Below are 15,687 nucleotides of genomic sequence, written 5' to 3'. Positions count from 1 at the left end.
GGCGACTTAGCTGAGGGCTTGACAAATCTGGGGAGTTGGGTGGCGCCGGTTGGGGGGGGTGTTAGGAAGGACGGGCCAGGCCTGGAGCCCCGCAGCCTGTGACCGGAGTGGTTGTCACCAGAGACCGCAGCTCCTGGAGAAGCTGTCGCCTTGTGAAAGGGACTCAAGGTCCTGGGGGGGGGAGCGTGCCGGGCCCGGCCCAGCGTGGGAGAGAACCGAGAGCCGGCGGCAAGGACCCCGTCCCGTGTCCGGGGCTCCGTGCCCTGACGGGGGCATTTTCCCCCAGTACCGAGTCAGCAGGACGGAGCGGCAGCCCGGTCATGGCGCGAGGCCCCTGTGCCCCCGCCCCCCCCCAGCCGGGTCGGTGTCAGGGCCCGGCCTCTGGCCCTCAGGCGAGCCGCTGCCTCCGGGAGCTGGGTCAGCGAGCTCTGTCCTCGGGCCCCTGACGCAGGGCTGGCTCTCCACAGGGACGCTGGCACCCATGGCCGCTCTCAGCGGGTGTTTCTGTCGCTTTTCCCGCAGAATCTTCTACGTCTCCCACGACTCGCAGGACTTGAAGATCTTCAGCTACATCGCCCGCGACGGGGCCAGCAATGTCTTCCGGTGCAACGTGTTCAAGTCCAAGAAGAAGGTGAGGGGCAGTCACGGGTCCCCTGTCCTTTTCCTCTGATGGCCCCAGCGTGCCCCCCGCGACCCGTCTTCCTGGTGACAGGCACGATCTGCGGGTGGGGCACGGGGACGGTCCACGTCCTGGGCCATCGCCCTGCGTCCCTTTGGCTTCCTTGGTACTTCGTGCTCAGCACGTACGGACAAGCGGACAGATTGCCGTTGGGCCAGTGCTCTGGAGGGGCCGACCAGGGCTGAGCCGCGCAGCACGGTGACCCGGAGAGGGGCTGCGTGGCGGACTCGGGGCGTGGGCTGAGGCGCGTGTGTGGCGTGGCGGTCCCCAGAGGCCGCTCCCGCACGGCGCTCTCCATCTTGTCGTGTCACTTTTCCCGGGCCTCCCAGCGTCAGCTCGTTCTGACCTCTGGCTCCGGGTTCTCTGTCCCTTCGCCACCCACTGTGGACACAGGGGCCTGCTGTGGCACCGGCCCCCGGCCCTGGGCGGCTGCGTGTTTGCAGACCCCGGGCTGGGACCGAGCTGGGAGTGAACCCCATCGAGTCCAGAGCTGCTTGTGGGGCGCGTGCCCCACTCTGTCCCCTCTCTCCTCCCCATCGTCTCCATCTGCATGGGCACCTGCGTGTCCAGCGTCCACACCTCCTCCCCGATCTCCCTGCTGGCTCCCCTCGTCATGTGTTCAAGCTCTGGAGCCCAGGGCGGGGCACTCGCTAAGTCAGCTGCGCAATGGGACTAACAGTGATCTGCATACACACAGAACTCCGATTCCCCCAGCTTGCAGGGCCAGCCGGCAACACGGCCACTTAGGATGAGAACAGAAACTACATTGTGATGGATTATAGCTTTTCTGAGTCCAGGAAGGGCGGGAGTCCCCTGCCCCCGCATGCTGCTCTGAGTGACGCCCCTCCCTCTGGGAGCAGTGCTGGCCGAGGAGGCCCGTCAGGTGCAGCCCAGGGAGAAGAGTGGCTGCTGAGTCCCGACCCCTGTGCCGGGCTGAGCGGCGGCCTGGCAGCTCTGTCGCTGTGCGTGGGTGGGCAATTTGAAGGAACACGTCTGTGCATCCTGAGGGAGTGGCACACCCTTCTGTTTCCACGGAGACGCCTGTCACCAGCATTCCCCTGTGTTCCGGCATCTCTGCATGCAGCTGGGATCTGCCCCAGGTCGGCGTGTCCTCCCGGCTCTGAAAGCTTCCCGGCAACTGCAGCCGGCCCGACCCCGGCCACAGGGAGCCCACGGGTGTTTTGGGGTCTCCAAGCGAAGACTCAACCCATGAGGCCAAGCGCCTTCAAGGGCTTGTGCAGAACCACCCTGGGCTTGTGCTGAGGTGCCACTTCCACGAAACACCTGGTGAGTTCCAGGGAATGGCCAGGTGCTGGAGCTGGAGGCAGCAGCCTCCACACCACCCGCTCTCCCGCTCCGCACTGCACCTGCTGCCGTACACCTGCGTGGCTCCCCTTTGTGCTCCTGAGGCCTGTTCGTGGTTCTGAGACACCTGCAGCTGCATTGGGGCAACCCAGGGGACCCACAGAAGGGCTCAGCGCTCTCTCTGTCAAGGCCCAGCACAGGGAGGGTCCCTGCCCTCCAGGGGGCAGGCAGAGCCGGCAGGGCCAGCGTGGCAGATGGCACTCAGGCAGGAGGGACAGCCCCTGCCGCCACCCTCAACTAATCGCCCCCCGCAAGGAGGTTCGTGTGTAGAACCCCTAAAAGCAGACTTTTCACTGGCGAAGGATGCCGGGCTTCTGCGCTCACAGAGCCGTCTTTGAGACTCGAGCCGCCCAGCCCGCTGACCCTGCCGTGGTTTTCGGTGGATGTAGCTGTTGGTGAAGTGCCTGGCAGGGGAGCTGACTGCGTCTCCAGTGAGAAGGGCTCTTCCGAAAACACCCCACTGTGCCGTCTTCCTGGGAATGAGGGAGCCCTGCCTGAAGGGGAGTGATGGGTTCAGGGAGGTGAGACATTTCACCCCAAATGTGCAGACCCAGGGCTTGCCCACCAGCTTCCTCAGAGTGGACACCGTCAGGAGCTGAGACCCACGGCCACCAGACCAGGGGCCCCCTCCTGCTTCGCTGGGAGTTCTCATGTGAGGGGCAGGCCCTTCACACCTGTTCCTGTCATTGATAAAGTGACCCCCACCATCTCGTAACTGTTTATGTTGCCTCTTCGTTGTCTTTTGGTGCGTGAGTTCTGTACTCAGAAGTAAGCGTTTTTGGGGGGCGCTCCCCATGCGCCCTGCGCTGTGCGGGGCTCCCTATCGTTAGCCTCGTGTTTGTCCCTCTGGGGACAGAGGACAGGCCATGGACATCACTGCCCCGCTTTCCCACAGGTGTCACAGACGTGTCCTGCATGCAGGGGACAGTAGGGACAGTAGGGCCGGGCCATCTCAGAGGGGCGAGTGGCAGCTGCTTGTCCCAGTGAGCGCACTGAGGTGTCCCAGGGGAACCTGGAGAGCGAGGAGAGGATGCGGGGGCCCAGCCCACTTCCTGACGACCCGGTGGCCGGGCTCACATGCTCGTCCCCGATGGAGGTGGCCAGATGGGGCTGGAGTCCATGCTGCTCAGCGCCTGTCCCCAGCGCATCCGCTGTCCATCCGCCGCCAGCTGGGGAGGCCTGAGACGGCCGTCCTGGAACGCCGCTCCCCGCCTGCTGCCGCCCCTCACTGAACCCGGTGCTTCCTTCCGGAGAAGTTCAGAAACCGTCTCCACCACATCCGTCCCCTGGATGCAGACACGCCTGACCGAGGGCCTGTCAACACCGGTGTCATCCTGAAAGCCAGTCACGGGGGTGTCCGCGGCACAGGGACAGAGGGGGCCGCCGCGTGTCCTCCCTGGGAGGACCCGAGACCGTGCAGTGGCCGACGGCAGCGACTTTGGACCCTTCCGAACGACTGACTGCACTGGGAGGGTGGGCGCGTGGAGGGCGGTCAGCCAAGGGGGCCTTCAGGTTCCCACGGGTGCCCTGCTGGAATGAAGAGGAGATGCAGAGAGGCGTCCACTTGGGAAATGGCACGGGAACCGTTGGGTCACAGCAGCAAGGGGTGGGCCGCGGCGTCACTGCTACGCGGGGCCCACGGGCCTGGAGCGCTGGGGCGTGGTGGCCCTGGGGACGCCTGAGTAGAGGTCGGCACAGTCACCCCTGTAGGGCCTGATGGCTCGTCACAGCACTGGACACCTTGTGGGCGTGGTGGTCACCCTCTCTTGGTGAGAGGATGCCAGCTTCCATGAGATCCTCTCTCTGCCTGTTGGGTCCGGGCTGCCCTGTGGTCAGACCAGCCGGGGTGATGGGATGTCAGTGAGGAGGGGCCCCAGGTCCCAGCGGAAGCTCACCTTAAACTCTGAGAGAGAGTGGGAGCAAACCGACCATCCAGTGACGGCCCGGGATCCCCTGTGGAGACCAAGCCCAGCACCTGTGCGTGGCACCTCCTCTGGGCCTGCGCAGGTCTGCAGGTCCTCTGCACCCTGGCCTCCCCTCCCCTCCCCTCCCCTCCCCTCCCCTCCTCTACTCTCCCCTCCCCTTCTCTCCCCTTCTCTCGGAGCATCAGAATGCAGGGCGCAGGGGTCGGGCTCTGTTCCAGGGCTGCCCGGGGACGAGGTTAAACAGCAAACAAAGCCGAAGGGCAGTAGTGTGGAGGCCCCGGGTGAAGGCTTGCCCTGGGCTCCAGGTTCCAGTGACCTCTGCTGTTAAGACCATGTGGTCTCAGCCCCGTCACTGCAGCCCCTGGTGAGCGGGGCTCTAGGGCACCCGCCATGCCCTGCAGAAAGGGGAGGCTGGCTGAGTAGCCCCTGATGTGGTGACCCCACTGAGCTCGTGGTGGGTGGCGGCCCACAGAGGCTTCCCTGTCCTGTGGGCCGACCCCTCTGCTGCGCTGGGGGAGGGGTTGGGCCAAGTGGAAATTGGGCCTTTGCTCTGTCCCTCCCAGCGCCCGACTCTTTCAGAGCAGAGGTGAGGGCGTCTGGAGTGTGCCGGGAAGGGACAGTGTCTCCACGCTCTTTGTGAGTGTGGGCACGTCAGGCACTGCAGGTGCCCCGTCTCCCCCGGGGCTGCTCCCGGCTCCTGCCCCCTGTCCTCGCCGAGGTCCCCACGCCCCTCACCCACGTCCCCTCTCCTCCAGAGCCAGGCGATGCGCATCGTGCGGACGGTGGGCCAGGCCTTCGAGGTGTGCCACAAGCTGAGCCTGCAGCACACGCAGCAGAGTGCGGACGGCCAGGAGGACGGGCACAGTGAGAGGGGCAGCCGCGGCTCGGGGGACACAGGTAGGCGGCCGCCACTGCGGGGTCGCTCCCCCACACCCTCGGGGGTTCGGGTCCCTTAGAAACGTCTGCTCCGCCTGTTTCTCTCCGGACTCCATGCTTGCTGGCGGCAGACGGTTGCCGGTGTGAGCGCGCAGTCGGGCGCTGTCTGCAGGCACAGTTGCTGCTGCCTGTCTGCCCCCCAGGAAAGCTCAGCCCGAAAGCCTCTTCGTAAAACAGGTGGCCTAAGTTTGCGGTCACCCACAGGGCAGCCCTTCCCGTTTCTGATTCCAGTGGTTCTGCACACCCTCGGTGTGGGCATAGCGCTAATGTCTTCGATTTTTTTTATCTGGAGAGCCCAAGAAGCTACTGAAGCAATTAGAAGTTACACCTTTTTGGTGACAGTCTCTCAGGTCACACGTGGGACCTCTGCTGCGTGGCATCGGCAGCGTCCCCCTCCCACAAGGCTGGGGAGAAGGTGCTTGTCAGTGGAAGCAGCGGGGTCCGTGTTAGGAAAACCCTTCAGGCCCCGAGCGGGTGCTGGATGTGGCTCTTCCAGGGCACCAGGCTGCGGTTCAGCCAGTGTTGGCTGTGCCCCCCACCCTGCCGTGCCGGCGCCCTACCGTCCTCACGGGGATGTGGGTGTGGCTGTGGGGCCAGGGCAACACGCACGCGTGGTGAGGAGCAGGTGCTGCTGGCCGCGGAGGAGTGGAGAGTGCAGGCTGGAGGTTCGGGTGGGGCTGCAGGCAAGTGCACAGGTCGCCTGCTGTCAGAATTCCCTCCTCTTCCAGGGAGGTCTGTCTTTGGTCTGCAAGGGCCTTCGCCCGATTGGGCCAGGCCCACCCACGTCATAGGGGGTAGTTCCTCGGGGTCTGCTGATTTCCACGTCGCTCTCGTCTGAAAACCTGTCGGCAGGCTGTCCTGTCCTGAGTGTGCAGGACAGGACCTGCCTCTGCAGGCGGGGAAGGCCCGTGGCTCTGTGACAGGTGCATGCCAAGTGGTCGGCCAGGTGCTCTCTGATGGCAGGGCAGGGCCACGGCCACCAGTGCTGGGAACACGGCCAGTCAGGCGGGGTGCCCTCCCCACAAGTGCTTTCTCCACAGTGACGTGTCTGTGGGCCCCGCCGGGGTTCCCTCCGACCTTGGCCCCTGAAGCTCCAGGGTTGATCTGCTCTTGGCAGGTTTGTCTCCTGTTATGAGACTCGCACTCCGTGAGTGGGCTTCATTTTCCCGTGGGGCCGGCCCCGCGTGTGCAGAGGCAGGTTCCATCCAGGAGCTGGAGAGAGCGAGGCTCTGCTGTCCCTGGCGTCTGTCTGCCGTCCCCTGGGGTTTCGGCTGTGCTCTCGGGATGTCGTCCTCTGACCCTGGGCCACCCCTCCTCCCCATTCTTCCCCCGCCCCCACCCCGGCGGGGGGGGGGGGGGGCGATGGCCTTTTGTCTGTCCTGGCAGCAGCTGCCCTGGCCATCCCAGGGCTCAGCCCAGGGGGGCCGCTTTGCCCTCTGTGTTTCCTTGACTCCCGAGAGGGTTTCCTGGGAGAGGCCCGTTCCCTGGGAGGCAGGAGCCGGCCCACCACGGGCGAGAATGCAGCTGCTGAAAATTAACTCTCGTCATCGAGACAGGGGTACTTACAGTTACATCCGGGGGACCTGGGGCCCTGCTCACTCTGAAGAGGAAGCACATCACTGGTCTCCTGTCACCTGTGCCCCCCACACCTGTGTCTCCCCTCCCACACCTGTGCCTCCCCCACACACCTGTGCCTCCCCCACACCTGTGCCTCCCACACACACCTGTCACCCCTCCCACACCTGTGCCTCCCCCACACCTGTGTCTTCACTCCCACACCTGTGCCCCATATTACCAGGCCAGCACTGCCTGATCCTTGGTTTCTCCTTACTCCAGTGCCTTCCTGCATTGGACAGATGCCCTTCCAGTCCCCCCGGTGAGCCAGGCTTGAGTCAGGGGACACTGTGAACAAGACAGGCCCCCGCTGGCGAGGACTCGCTTTCAGAGTTGGGTGGGGGATGCAGGTAGATGAGCGATCAGCTCGATCAGTCTAGAGAGTGCAGACGAGTGGGTGACGGGTCCCCCCCGGGGGGGGATGGGGCAGGCAGTGCTCTGGTTCAAGTCTCGGCACCTGTGTGCCTCTGGCCCCCAGTCTGTCAGGCGGGGGCATAGTCGCGCTTGCCTCTTAGGTGGCACGGGAGGATGAAGGAGTTCCCACGTGTGAGCCCTCACGCCAGCGCCTGGGCCCGGTCAGCGCTCCTTAAGCAGCTCTGTTGCCGTCCTGAGGCCCCAGGGGCCGTTCCAAGCCCTGTGGGCTGAGCTGGTCCCCTCTCATTGGTGACATTGAAAGAGGACATCTTCTGGTGTCCCCTGCTTTCAGTCCTCCGAGGTGCTGCCCCGGCCTTGCTGGGTGGCCCTCCAGGGCTCTCACAGGGGTCCTCTGCGCCTCCTGCCCAGCTGGGCACCTCGGCTTCTCGCCGTCACTGGTGCGTGTCCCCCCTCCGTCAGGGGGGTGGAGGCGGGGGCGCCGACTCTGCTTTCTCCTCTTGGGCCCCAGAGCTCTGTCCCCGCCAGGCTGCTTACTTAGTGCCGAGTGGGCGAAGGCGTGAACCCGGGCGACACCGCCTGGCTCCCCGTGCCTTTGGGGCAGGGCCTCCCATGTCCTCGTCCACTTCTGCAGTCACGCAGCCCCTGCCCAGCCTCTAGGCGAGGCTGGGGAGACCCCAGAGCCCCGGGCCAACTCCACTCCTGAGCTGGGGGGAGGCTGAGATGACTGTCACCCTCCCCAGGGCCCCCACACCCCGTCAATGCACACCTCCCGCCCACACTCCAGGGAACACAGTCTGGCTCCTGGACTTCAGAAACAGGCTCCGTGTCCCCAGGTTGGGAAGTCAGGGGACTTGCTGGAGACACAGTGAGGATGTTAGGAAGCTGGTGGCATTCCTCGGTGTGACCCGGTGACACTGACGGACGTGTCAGGAAGGACGTGGATCTTGGGACCTGTCAACTACCCGTCTTCTCTGCTGGCCCTGCAGGCCGCCAGCTCCCGGGAGCCGAGAGGGCCACCGCCGCCACCGCGGAGGAGACGGACATCGACGCTGTGGAGGTGCCTCTGCCCGGGGCTGACGGCCTGGACTTCAGCCGCGGGGTGACCGACTTGGATGCTGTGGGGAAGGACGGCGGCTCCCACACAGACTCTACGGTAGGGAGGGCAGCGCCGGACACTGGGTGCCATGAGGCCCCGTCAGGCATCCGGGCTTACGCAGGTGGTGAGGCCCCAGGGCCCCTGACCTTAGACTGGAAATGAGATGAGGACGAAGCAAACGGCCTGGAGGCGACTCATGACAGCGCCCCCCCAGCCCCAGGCCCCAGCCCTCCGGTGTGTCACGGGCAGCTTAGCTCAGCGGCAGATCCCATCTCCTCTGGAGGGCTGGCCGTCTTTGCCCTTTGTCCCCCGCCAGCATCACGCGGGGCCTTGCTCTTTCGTGTCTGGAGCACCAGCAGCAGAAGTCAGGAACAGGGCCCCCCGCAGCCCATGTCAGGCAGCATTTTGGGGGGTGGTCCCTGCCCTCCAGGAGGGGCGGAGAGGAGGGACTGAGGCGCTTTCTGTGGATGGCGGGCGCTGTTCAGGCCCCGACCTCCCCTGTCCCACCTCAGCCGTCAGCGCAGGCGGGCAGTGGCGGCAGCAGCCTCGCACCACAACCGGCTCCCCGGGGCCAGGGCGTGCAAGCCTCCTGCCCGCGGCCCCAGCCCTCAGCCCCAGGCCATGCAGGCCCCTCAGTCCCCCACAGGTGCCACGGGCCAGAGTGGGTCATGCTGGTCTTCTCTGCCCCTCCAGGTGCTGCCCCCGGAGCCTGTGCCCACAGCCTCGCCCAGGATGCTGCTGCCCCCGTCCTCTGCGCAGGACCCGGACACGCGGACGCCGCTGTCCTCGCATCACCAGCTGCAGCTCCTGCAGCAGCTCCTGCAGCACCAGCAGCAGCAGACACAAGTGGCCGTGGCCCAGGTCCTGCTCAGCCTCCTCCCCACCGCCAGGCTCCGTGCTCACGGGCTCGGCGCGCCCCCTGCGCGGGCCCAGGGCAGGTTTAAAGTCGGAGCCCAGGACCGTGCACGCTGACGCCCGTGCTTGTTGGGGCTTGGGGCACGGGGAGGGGAGACGGGCGCAGGGTTCCCATGCGTACTCCTGCGTGGGGCTTGGCTGGCTTGGCTGGATGCAGCTGGGTGTGACTCGCACTGACCGGGAGGCAGGTGCAGCCTCTCCCCCTCTCCTGCCTGGCTCCCTGCTGGCCAGGGGCGGGGGGCAGGGGGGTGGCTTTGCAGTCAGGCAGCTGGGACGGTGAGACCTGCCTTCAAGGAGCTTAGTGAATGTGCGCCAAACGCCCTTGCGGAGCCCTCCCCCACGTACCGCTCGCCCACACAGGTTCCCATGCCTCCATTAGCGCCGCGGGGGTCCCAGGTGGGGCTTGACAGCTCACTGGCCCGGGAGCCCATGGAGGGGGCACCCGAGCCCCAGGGGCTCGGCCATAGTATCTGAGCCCCAACGAGAAGGCTTGGCTGAGGCCTGAGCAGCAGGGTTGTTTGACCCCCCCGAGGCTGGTTGGGGTGCCGCTGGTTCGCAGAGGAGGGTGGCCAAGACCCCTGCCTCTTGTCCCTTCTGCCGAGGGACTCAAACCTGTTTGTGGGAGTTGGCGCTGCCCTGGCCGACACAGTCAGGTGGCGATGTGATTGAAAGGCCACAGGCAGGCATCCGTCCCCACGTCCTGAGGTGGCTTCGGGGAGGGCGCAGACTTGCAGTCTTCGTCCGGGTCAGATGGGGCCTGGAGGCCAGCAGGAGCTCCCTGGTGCACGCTGCACCCTCCCTGCCGTCCCCTAAGCCGTCTCCCTCCGGCGTCGCAGGGTCTTCCTCTGCTGCAGGGAAGGCAGCAGAGGCCTCCTTTGTCCCCGTCACTGGGTTTTCCTGTCCCCTTGGTGGTCGGGTCCTGACCCACCTTCCGCTGCAGGTCGCCCTGCACCCCTTTCTTCCTCCTGGCAGGCCCCCCGGGCCTGGTCAGGGTCCCGTCCCCGAATGGGAATTTCCACCTCACCCGCTGGTGGGCTCGGTCTCTGGGTGTTTTCCACACACGTGAAGCAGGTGGAATCTGGCGTGCTTGGGGTCCGCACGAGGCAGCTCGTCCTCGCTCTGACGGTCCCTGTTGCCGCCCAGCAGGGTGTCTCTCTTCCTCTCTCTCTCTCCCTCTCCTTTGCACCCACCGTTTTGGTGCCGCGGGGGGTGTGCCGGGACCTCCCGCTCAACCAGGGATAGACAGTTTCTTGCAGACGTGCGCTCCAGGGGTCCCTTGTGTTAGTCACACCCCCCTTTGCCCTCGAGGCCTGTCTGGCTCGGACCTTGTCACCGGCCTTAGGCCTCCCCCAGGCGGCCTGACTCCATCCCAGACCTCAGCCTCTCCCAGCCCCCCTCCCTAAACTGGTTCCGAGCTGGTTCTGAGCAGCTGCTGTGGCTGGAACGGTGCTCGGGCAGAAGCTGTGTCCACCTGTCCACACACATTTTAGGTCAGCCTCCATGTGTCCGCAGGGGATACCACACCCCACTGCCCGCCTTCCCCACCCAGCATGAGGCTCGTCTGGCTGCCCCAGCTCCTGCTTTTTGATGCAAAAGGTGGTCGGGGCTGGGACCGAGGGCGTGGGCGTCCGCATGGCCGTGGGCTGGGCCCTGCTGACTGGCTGCGGTGGGGTCGGCTGCCTGCCTCCCGGCTGCCAGTCCCTGGCCGAGCTCGAGAGGAGAGTGTTAGTGCCGCTCAGCATCACTGTGTAAAGATACCGCTTCCCCCACGGCCCCACGCTTGCGCTGAACCAAGGGGTGGTCCCCTGTGCCGCAGTGAGAGAAACGCGCTAAGAGCGCTCTGTACCCGGCCTAGGCCCTACGGTCAGCGCCCGTCCCCATGGCTGCCCCCACGCCCCTGCCTGGTCCCCGCCCCATGCACGCTGACACGCCAGCCTCCACCTGCATCCGGGCTGGGGGCCAACTGCCACTCCCATGTGCCCCTCTGTGCTCCCTGGCGGCAGCCTGGCCCTGCCCCCACTTCCAACGGAGGAGCTGGCATCCAGGCAAGTAGGCCAGAGTGAGTGGGCAGGGGTCGGGGTGCCAGATGGGCTGAGGGCAGGAGCCACAGGTGCGGGAGCAGTGCAGAGCTGGGCAGTCTGTGCCGGAGTGTTGTCAGCGGAGACCCGGGGGCTCCAGGAAAGGAGAAGCTGATGCGTTTGAGACGAGGGCTTGGTGTCCTGACCAGAGTGTGTGCTGCATGCGAGGGGACATGTGTCCTCAGGGAGGGGCGCGGGTGGGGGCGCACTCTGGAGCTGGGGCCCCGCGTGTGCCTGGCGGGAGGTAGCTGCTCTCTGGGGCCGCGGAGCGGCTGGGGCCTGAGCCACGTGCGACAGGCGGGCGCAGAGCCTCATCCTGGATGGTCTCAGACAGTGGCAGCCTGGACTTCCATGTCCCCGGGGCGGGGGGGCCCCTGGGACGCTGTCACCAGCGTGTGCAGAGCTGTGGTGCTCCTTCCCCTGCTGCAGGCCGTCCGCCAGGGGAACTCGCTCACCTGCAGGAGCAGTTGCTTTTTCTCCTTGCCCAGGTACTGGCCGCTCTGTCTACCTGGATGGGGGTCCCAGCCCCCCTGAGCCGCTGGCCAGGCTTCGGGGCTGGGAGATGAGGAAGTGCACCCTGGGGAGAAGGGTTGCCTGAAGGTGCGGAGGGAGACACAGGGCCCAGCTTCGGGCTGGCTCTCCAGAGCCTGTGCTGGGGTGCTCCGACATGGGTGCAAGGGTCCCACAGCTGTGGGTGGCCGTGTGCGGAACTCTGATCTGTTCGTGTGCCCTGAAAGTTTAGTTCCATGTTTCTGCCCAACAAAGAGGCTAGAGACTTCTGTCTGCTCAGCAGATTCCTTCCAGCCATCTCCCATTTCGATATGTTACCCGCCTTCCCCCTGTCCTTCTTCTGGGGCAGCTGTGGGGCAGTCCCACAGCCCTGCCCTGTTCCTCAGATCCAGAAGGTTTGGGGGCTTGCAGGTGAGAAATCCCCATGCCTCAGTTTCTAAGGAAGATAAAGCCTTAAGAGCCACCCTCCCCCCAGCTGTCTGTCCCTCTCCTCGCCCATCTGGGTCTCCCCCAGTTCACATGCGTGGCAGCTGAGGCTGTGGGGACAGCAGGTTTGCTTCAGAGTCCTTAGGCCTCCCCCCCACGCCCTGGACAGAGAGGCACCCCCGTGGGAGCCACAACTGGAAAGTGGCCACTAATCTCCTTAGTGGCACCACTTAGGAGCAAGGTCAACTGCAAGGTCAGGTCTGAAATCTGGCGGGAGGGAGGCGGCCGCCTGTCCAGAGGGACTCTGAGTGCTGCTGTGTGGAGGCGCTGGCGTGGCTGGTGGGCCTCTCGCCTGGATGGGGGGGCAGCAGCCGCCTTTCACTCCTGGTGAGACATGCGTCTTTCTGGAACAGACTGTGCTTCAGAATCCAGGGCCTTTGCCGTGTGAGCAGGAGAATCAGCCGGCGCTTCTGGCCGCTCTACCCGCCTGCCCCTGCCTGTCCTGTGGGCCTGGCTCTGGCCTTTCTCCAGCCACGGTGCTGGTCCAGGAAAACCCCTTTCCCGCAGGCTGCCTTGTCCAGGCCACCAAGTTCCTAAGGACCTTTCTTCAGGGACCCTCTGGAATGCTCCACAGAGACCTCTTAACGCCCTTCTAGGCACAGGGCCACCTGTCCGAACATTGCTACTGCTGTGTCCCCGCTTCTCTAGGCCAGGGTCTTCCCCCACCCCCCGCAGCTTACCCCCACCCCCAGGCACCCAGAGCAGACCAAGAGCCCAGCAGGCAGGAGGCCTGGCCCCGGAGCCGTGGAGATGGAAGGGGCGGGCAGCTGGGACAAGGCTGACACCACAGATGCGACTGCAGGCCTGGCCACGGCCACCTTGCAGCTCAGGAGGGCCAACAGGGCTCCCCGCCCCTCAGTGGTCTGGGTGTGGGGAAGGGTGGGTGGCGGGTGTGACTGCTGGGAGCCAGAGGTCCGCGTGGGGTCCTGGTACTGGCTGCGTGACGAGCCCAGGTGGCCGGTTTGTCTGGGACTGAGCGTGGAGTCCCCTCTGGTCCCAGCTGCCACCGGACTGCGTTCACACTCACCATCCGTCTTCTCTCTGTCCCCCCTGCTCTCCGTCTTCTCTCCTCTCGGCCCCTCTTCTCTGCACCTCCTGCCTGCAGGTGCACTTGCTGAAGGACCAGCTGGCGGCGGAGGCGGCAGCGCGGCTGGAGGCGCAGGCCCGAGTGCACCAGCTCCTGCTGCAGAACAAGGACGCACTGCAGCACGTGTCGCTGCTGGTCCGGCAGGTGCAGGAGCTGGAGCTGAAGCTGACGGGGCAGAATGCCAGTAAGCCAGGCCCCGCCCACCACCAGGCCCCGCCCACCACCAGGCCCCGCCCACCCAGCACCTGCCATCCAACCCTCCTGTCTCCTGGAGCCTTGCGCAGTGCTGGCCTGCCTGGTGCTCCAGCAGGAACCAGAGGCAGCTTCGTGCGCCCGCCCTCACACTCGTGCCCCTACAGGCTGCAGGCAGGCCCGGGCCTTGACTGTTGCTGTCAGACGCCCCGGTGGCCCTGCTGAGGCTCGGCCTCCCCAGCCCGAACACGGCCTGCCTTCCAAGGCGCTTTCCCCTTTTCCTGTAGGCCCACCAAGCACCCGCCAGTGTGGTCTCTGGGCACAGGGTTGGGGGCGTGGCCTGGACCACCTTACCAGCCCGAGGAGCCGAGAGGCCCACTCTGCTGGTCAGGGCACAGTGTGGAGGATGGCCTCCCGTCCGACCATGTGCTGACCCGCTGTGCCTCTCTTGTCCCTGCAGTGGGATCCCAGGACAGCCTGCTGGAGATCACCTTCCGCTCCGGAGCCCTGCCTGTGCTTTGTGACCCCACGACCCCCAAGCCCGAGGACCTGCCCTCACCGCCCCTGGGTGGGGGCCTGGCCGACCTGGCCCCGCCGGCAGGCAGCCCGTTAGGTAGGCGCGACTGCTTGGTGAAGCTGGAGTGTTTCCGCTTCCCTGCTGGGGCGCGGGGCCAGCCGCTGCTGGGCGGCCTGGAGCTGCTGCGGTTCCGGGAGTCGGGCATCGCCTCGGAGTACGAGTCCACCACGGACGAGAGCGAGGAGGAGCTGCCGCGCCTGCTGCATGTACGGCGGCACCAGGAGCTGGGCGACACCCTGGATGACGAGATTGCTGTGTAGGCGTGGGAGTGGGGCTGCGTGGTGGCTCAGGAGCGGCAGGCCGTGGCCCTGCTGGGAGTTTGCGGTTGCAGAGAAGGATGAGGGTTTGCTCCTGAGGGTGACGTGGAAGACACTGGAGGGACCCGCTTTCCTCTCCCACCATGACCTCGGGAGGGGCAGCCGGGCCTTGCAGAGCCCGCGGCTTTGACACAGGGCCCAAGGACAGCTCTCCGCAGTCTCTTCTGCATGGTTCGGCTGGGAAGGGGACCACGTACCTCCTCAGGTGCCTTGTGTCTGGACACCCGGACGCAGCCAGCTGCCTCACAGAACCTGGCCCCACCTGCCCCTGCAGAGGTGCGGAGGCTGAACATTCTGGGTCCTAATGGGAAGGGCGGTCCTTCTGTGGGAGTGTGCCACGGGTCCGCACTCAGGTGCCTGCACCTGGGTGGTGTTCCCCGTGTCCGGTATGAGAGTGCTTCACAGGGAGACGGGCCTGTGACGTTGGCCAGGCCTGCATGGGAGGACAGACTCTTTACTTGCCACCTTACTTAGTTCTGACTCGTGTCCTGGCCAGCTCCCGCCTACCTGCAAGCTGCGTGGTCTGTGTGGAGGGGAGGGAGGCTGTTCCTCCCGTCCTCTCTGTCCCCCATCCCCAGGATGTCCCCTCGGAGGCTTTGGTTACACCTGACCTCTGGGAAAGCCCCCAAGCCCCAGCCCCACTTCCTGACAGGTCCCCTCTGCTGGGCGGCAGGGTCAGTTCTTGGTGCAAAACCCCAGCACGGGCTGGTAGCTGACGTTGCTGTGTCCGTGGCTCAAAATCACTGCCACCTCGGTCGGGGGCCACAGCCACATCCCTGACTCGTGTCTGGGCCATGCTGGGAGCGCACGTGGGCGGTCCTCTCACCTGGCCCTCGCCACTCAGCACCCTGGGCGGCTGGGCCGTGAGGACAAGCTCCTCTGCATGGCGCGACCCGAGGGGGCATCAGCGAGGTGGGTTTGCCCGGACAGAGGTCCTCAGGCCTGATGTAGCTGGACAGTGTGAGTGAGAGCAGAGGACCCGGCTGCGTGCCAGCGCGTGGTGCCCGGTGTCAGGGGTGGGGCATGCGTGGGCGTGCCATGGGCGTGTGTGTGCGGGAGGGGGATGTGTGTCGGTTGTGAGTGGCAGACAGGAAAGAATGGTGTCTAGGCGTGTGGATCACCGGTAGATGCGTGTTTTTCCTCATGTGCCTCTGGTCAGAGAGGGTGGTGCTGCTGGTTTTACCTTCTGATTGCGCGTTGGCGGTGGGCACGCAAGGTAGAGAAGGAGCTGGAATGTGAGGCCCAGGAAGCTGAGGGACCTTGTCAGGCCTTGGGCTTGGCCAACATGACGAGCCCACACAGAGCTCCTCAAGGGGGTCCCCTGAGGCCTCCAGGGTTGGGAGTTCGGGGACTGGAAGGTCTGGGGCTGAGGCCCCGCCTGAGGTCAGCCAGTTGAGCGTACCGTGGTGGGATGATGGGGGGGTACAGTCCTCCCAGGCTGGTGAAGGGGACAGAGGACACAGTGGAGAAGAGGTAACAGCTTTGGGGACACTAATCCCTGAGCCCCTGGCTTAACCCACCCACACCTGGCCCTC

General features: G+C 65.7%; 1 protein-coding gene across 4 annotated transcripts in view; it reads left to right on the top strand.

Annotated features, from left to right (window-relative positions):
• The window catches only part of NOS1AP (nitric oxide synthase 1 adaptor protein), a 91,829-nt gene that overhangs the window by 66,497 nt on the left and 9,645 nt on the right, over nucleotides 1–15,687 (top strand). For 3 of the 4 annotated variants that reach the window (XM_053914742.1, XM_024553985.4, XM_053914743.2), the window contains 6 exons: nucleotides 523–631; nucleotides 4,725–4,866; nucleotides 7,881–8,047; nucleotides 8,684–8,851; nucleotides 13,085–13,250; nucleotides 13,719–13,871. In XM_053914742.1, the coding sequence (XP_053770717.1) occupies nucleotides 523–631; nucleotides 4,725–4,866; nucleotides 7,881–8,047; nucleotides 8,684–8,851; nucleotides 13,085–13,250; nucleotides 13,719–13,871 (905 nt within the window). Of the gene's footprint in view, nucleotides 1–522; nucleotides 632–4,724; nucleotides 4,867–7,880; nucleotides 8,048–8,683; nucleotides 8,852–13,084; nucleotides 13,251–13,718; nucleotides 13,872–14,090; nucleotides 14,429–15,687 lie in introns of those variants that run through there. The other variant, XM_045190149.3, reaches the window with a different exon arrangement.

Source organism: Desmodus rotundus, chromosome 12, assembly GCF_022682495.2.
Source record: "Desmodus rotundus isolate HL8 chromosome 12, HLdesRot8A.1, whole genome shotgun sequence".
Classification (NCBI taxonomy): Eukaryota; Metazoa; Chordata; class Mammalia; order Chiroptera; family Phyllostomidae; genus Desmodus; species Desmodus rotundus.
This window is presented reverse-complemented; position numbering and strand designations above follow the sequence as displayed.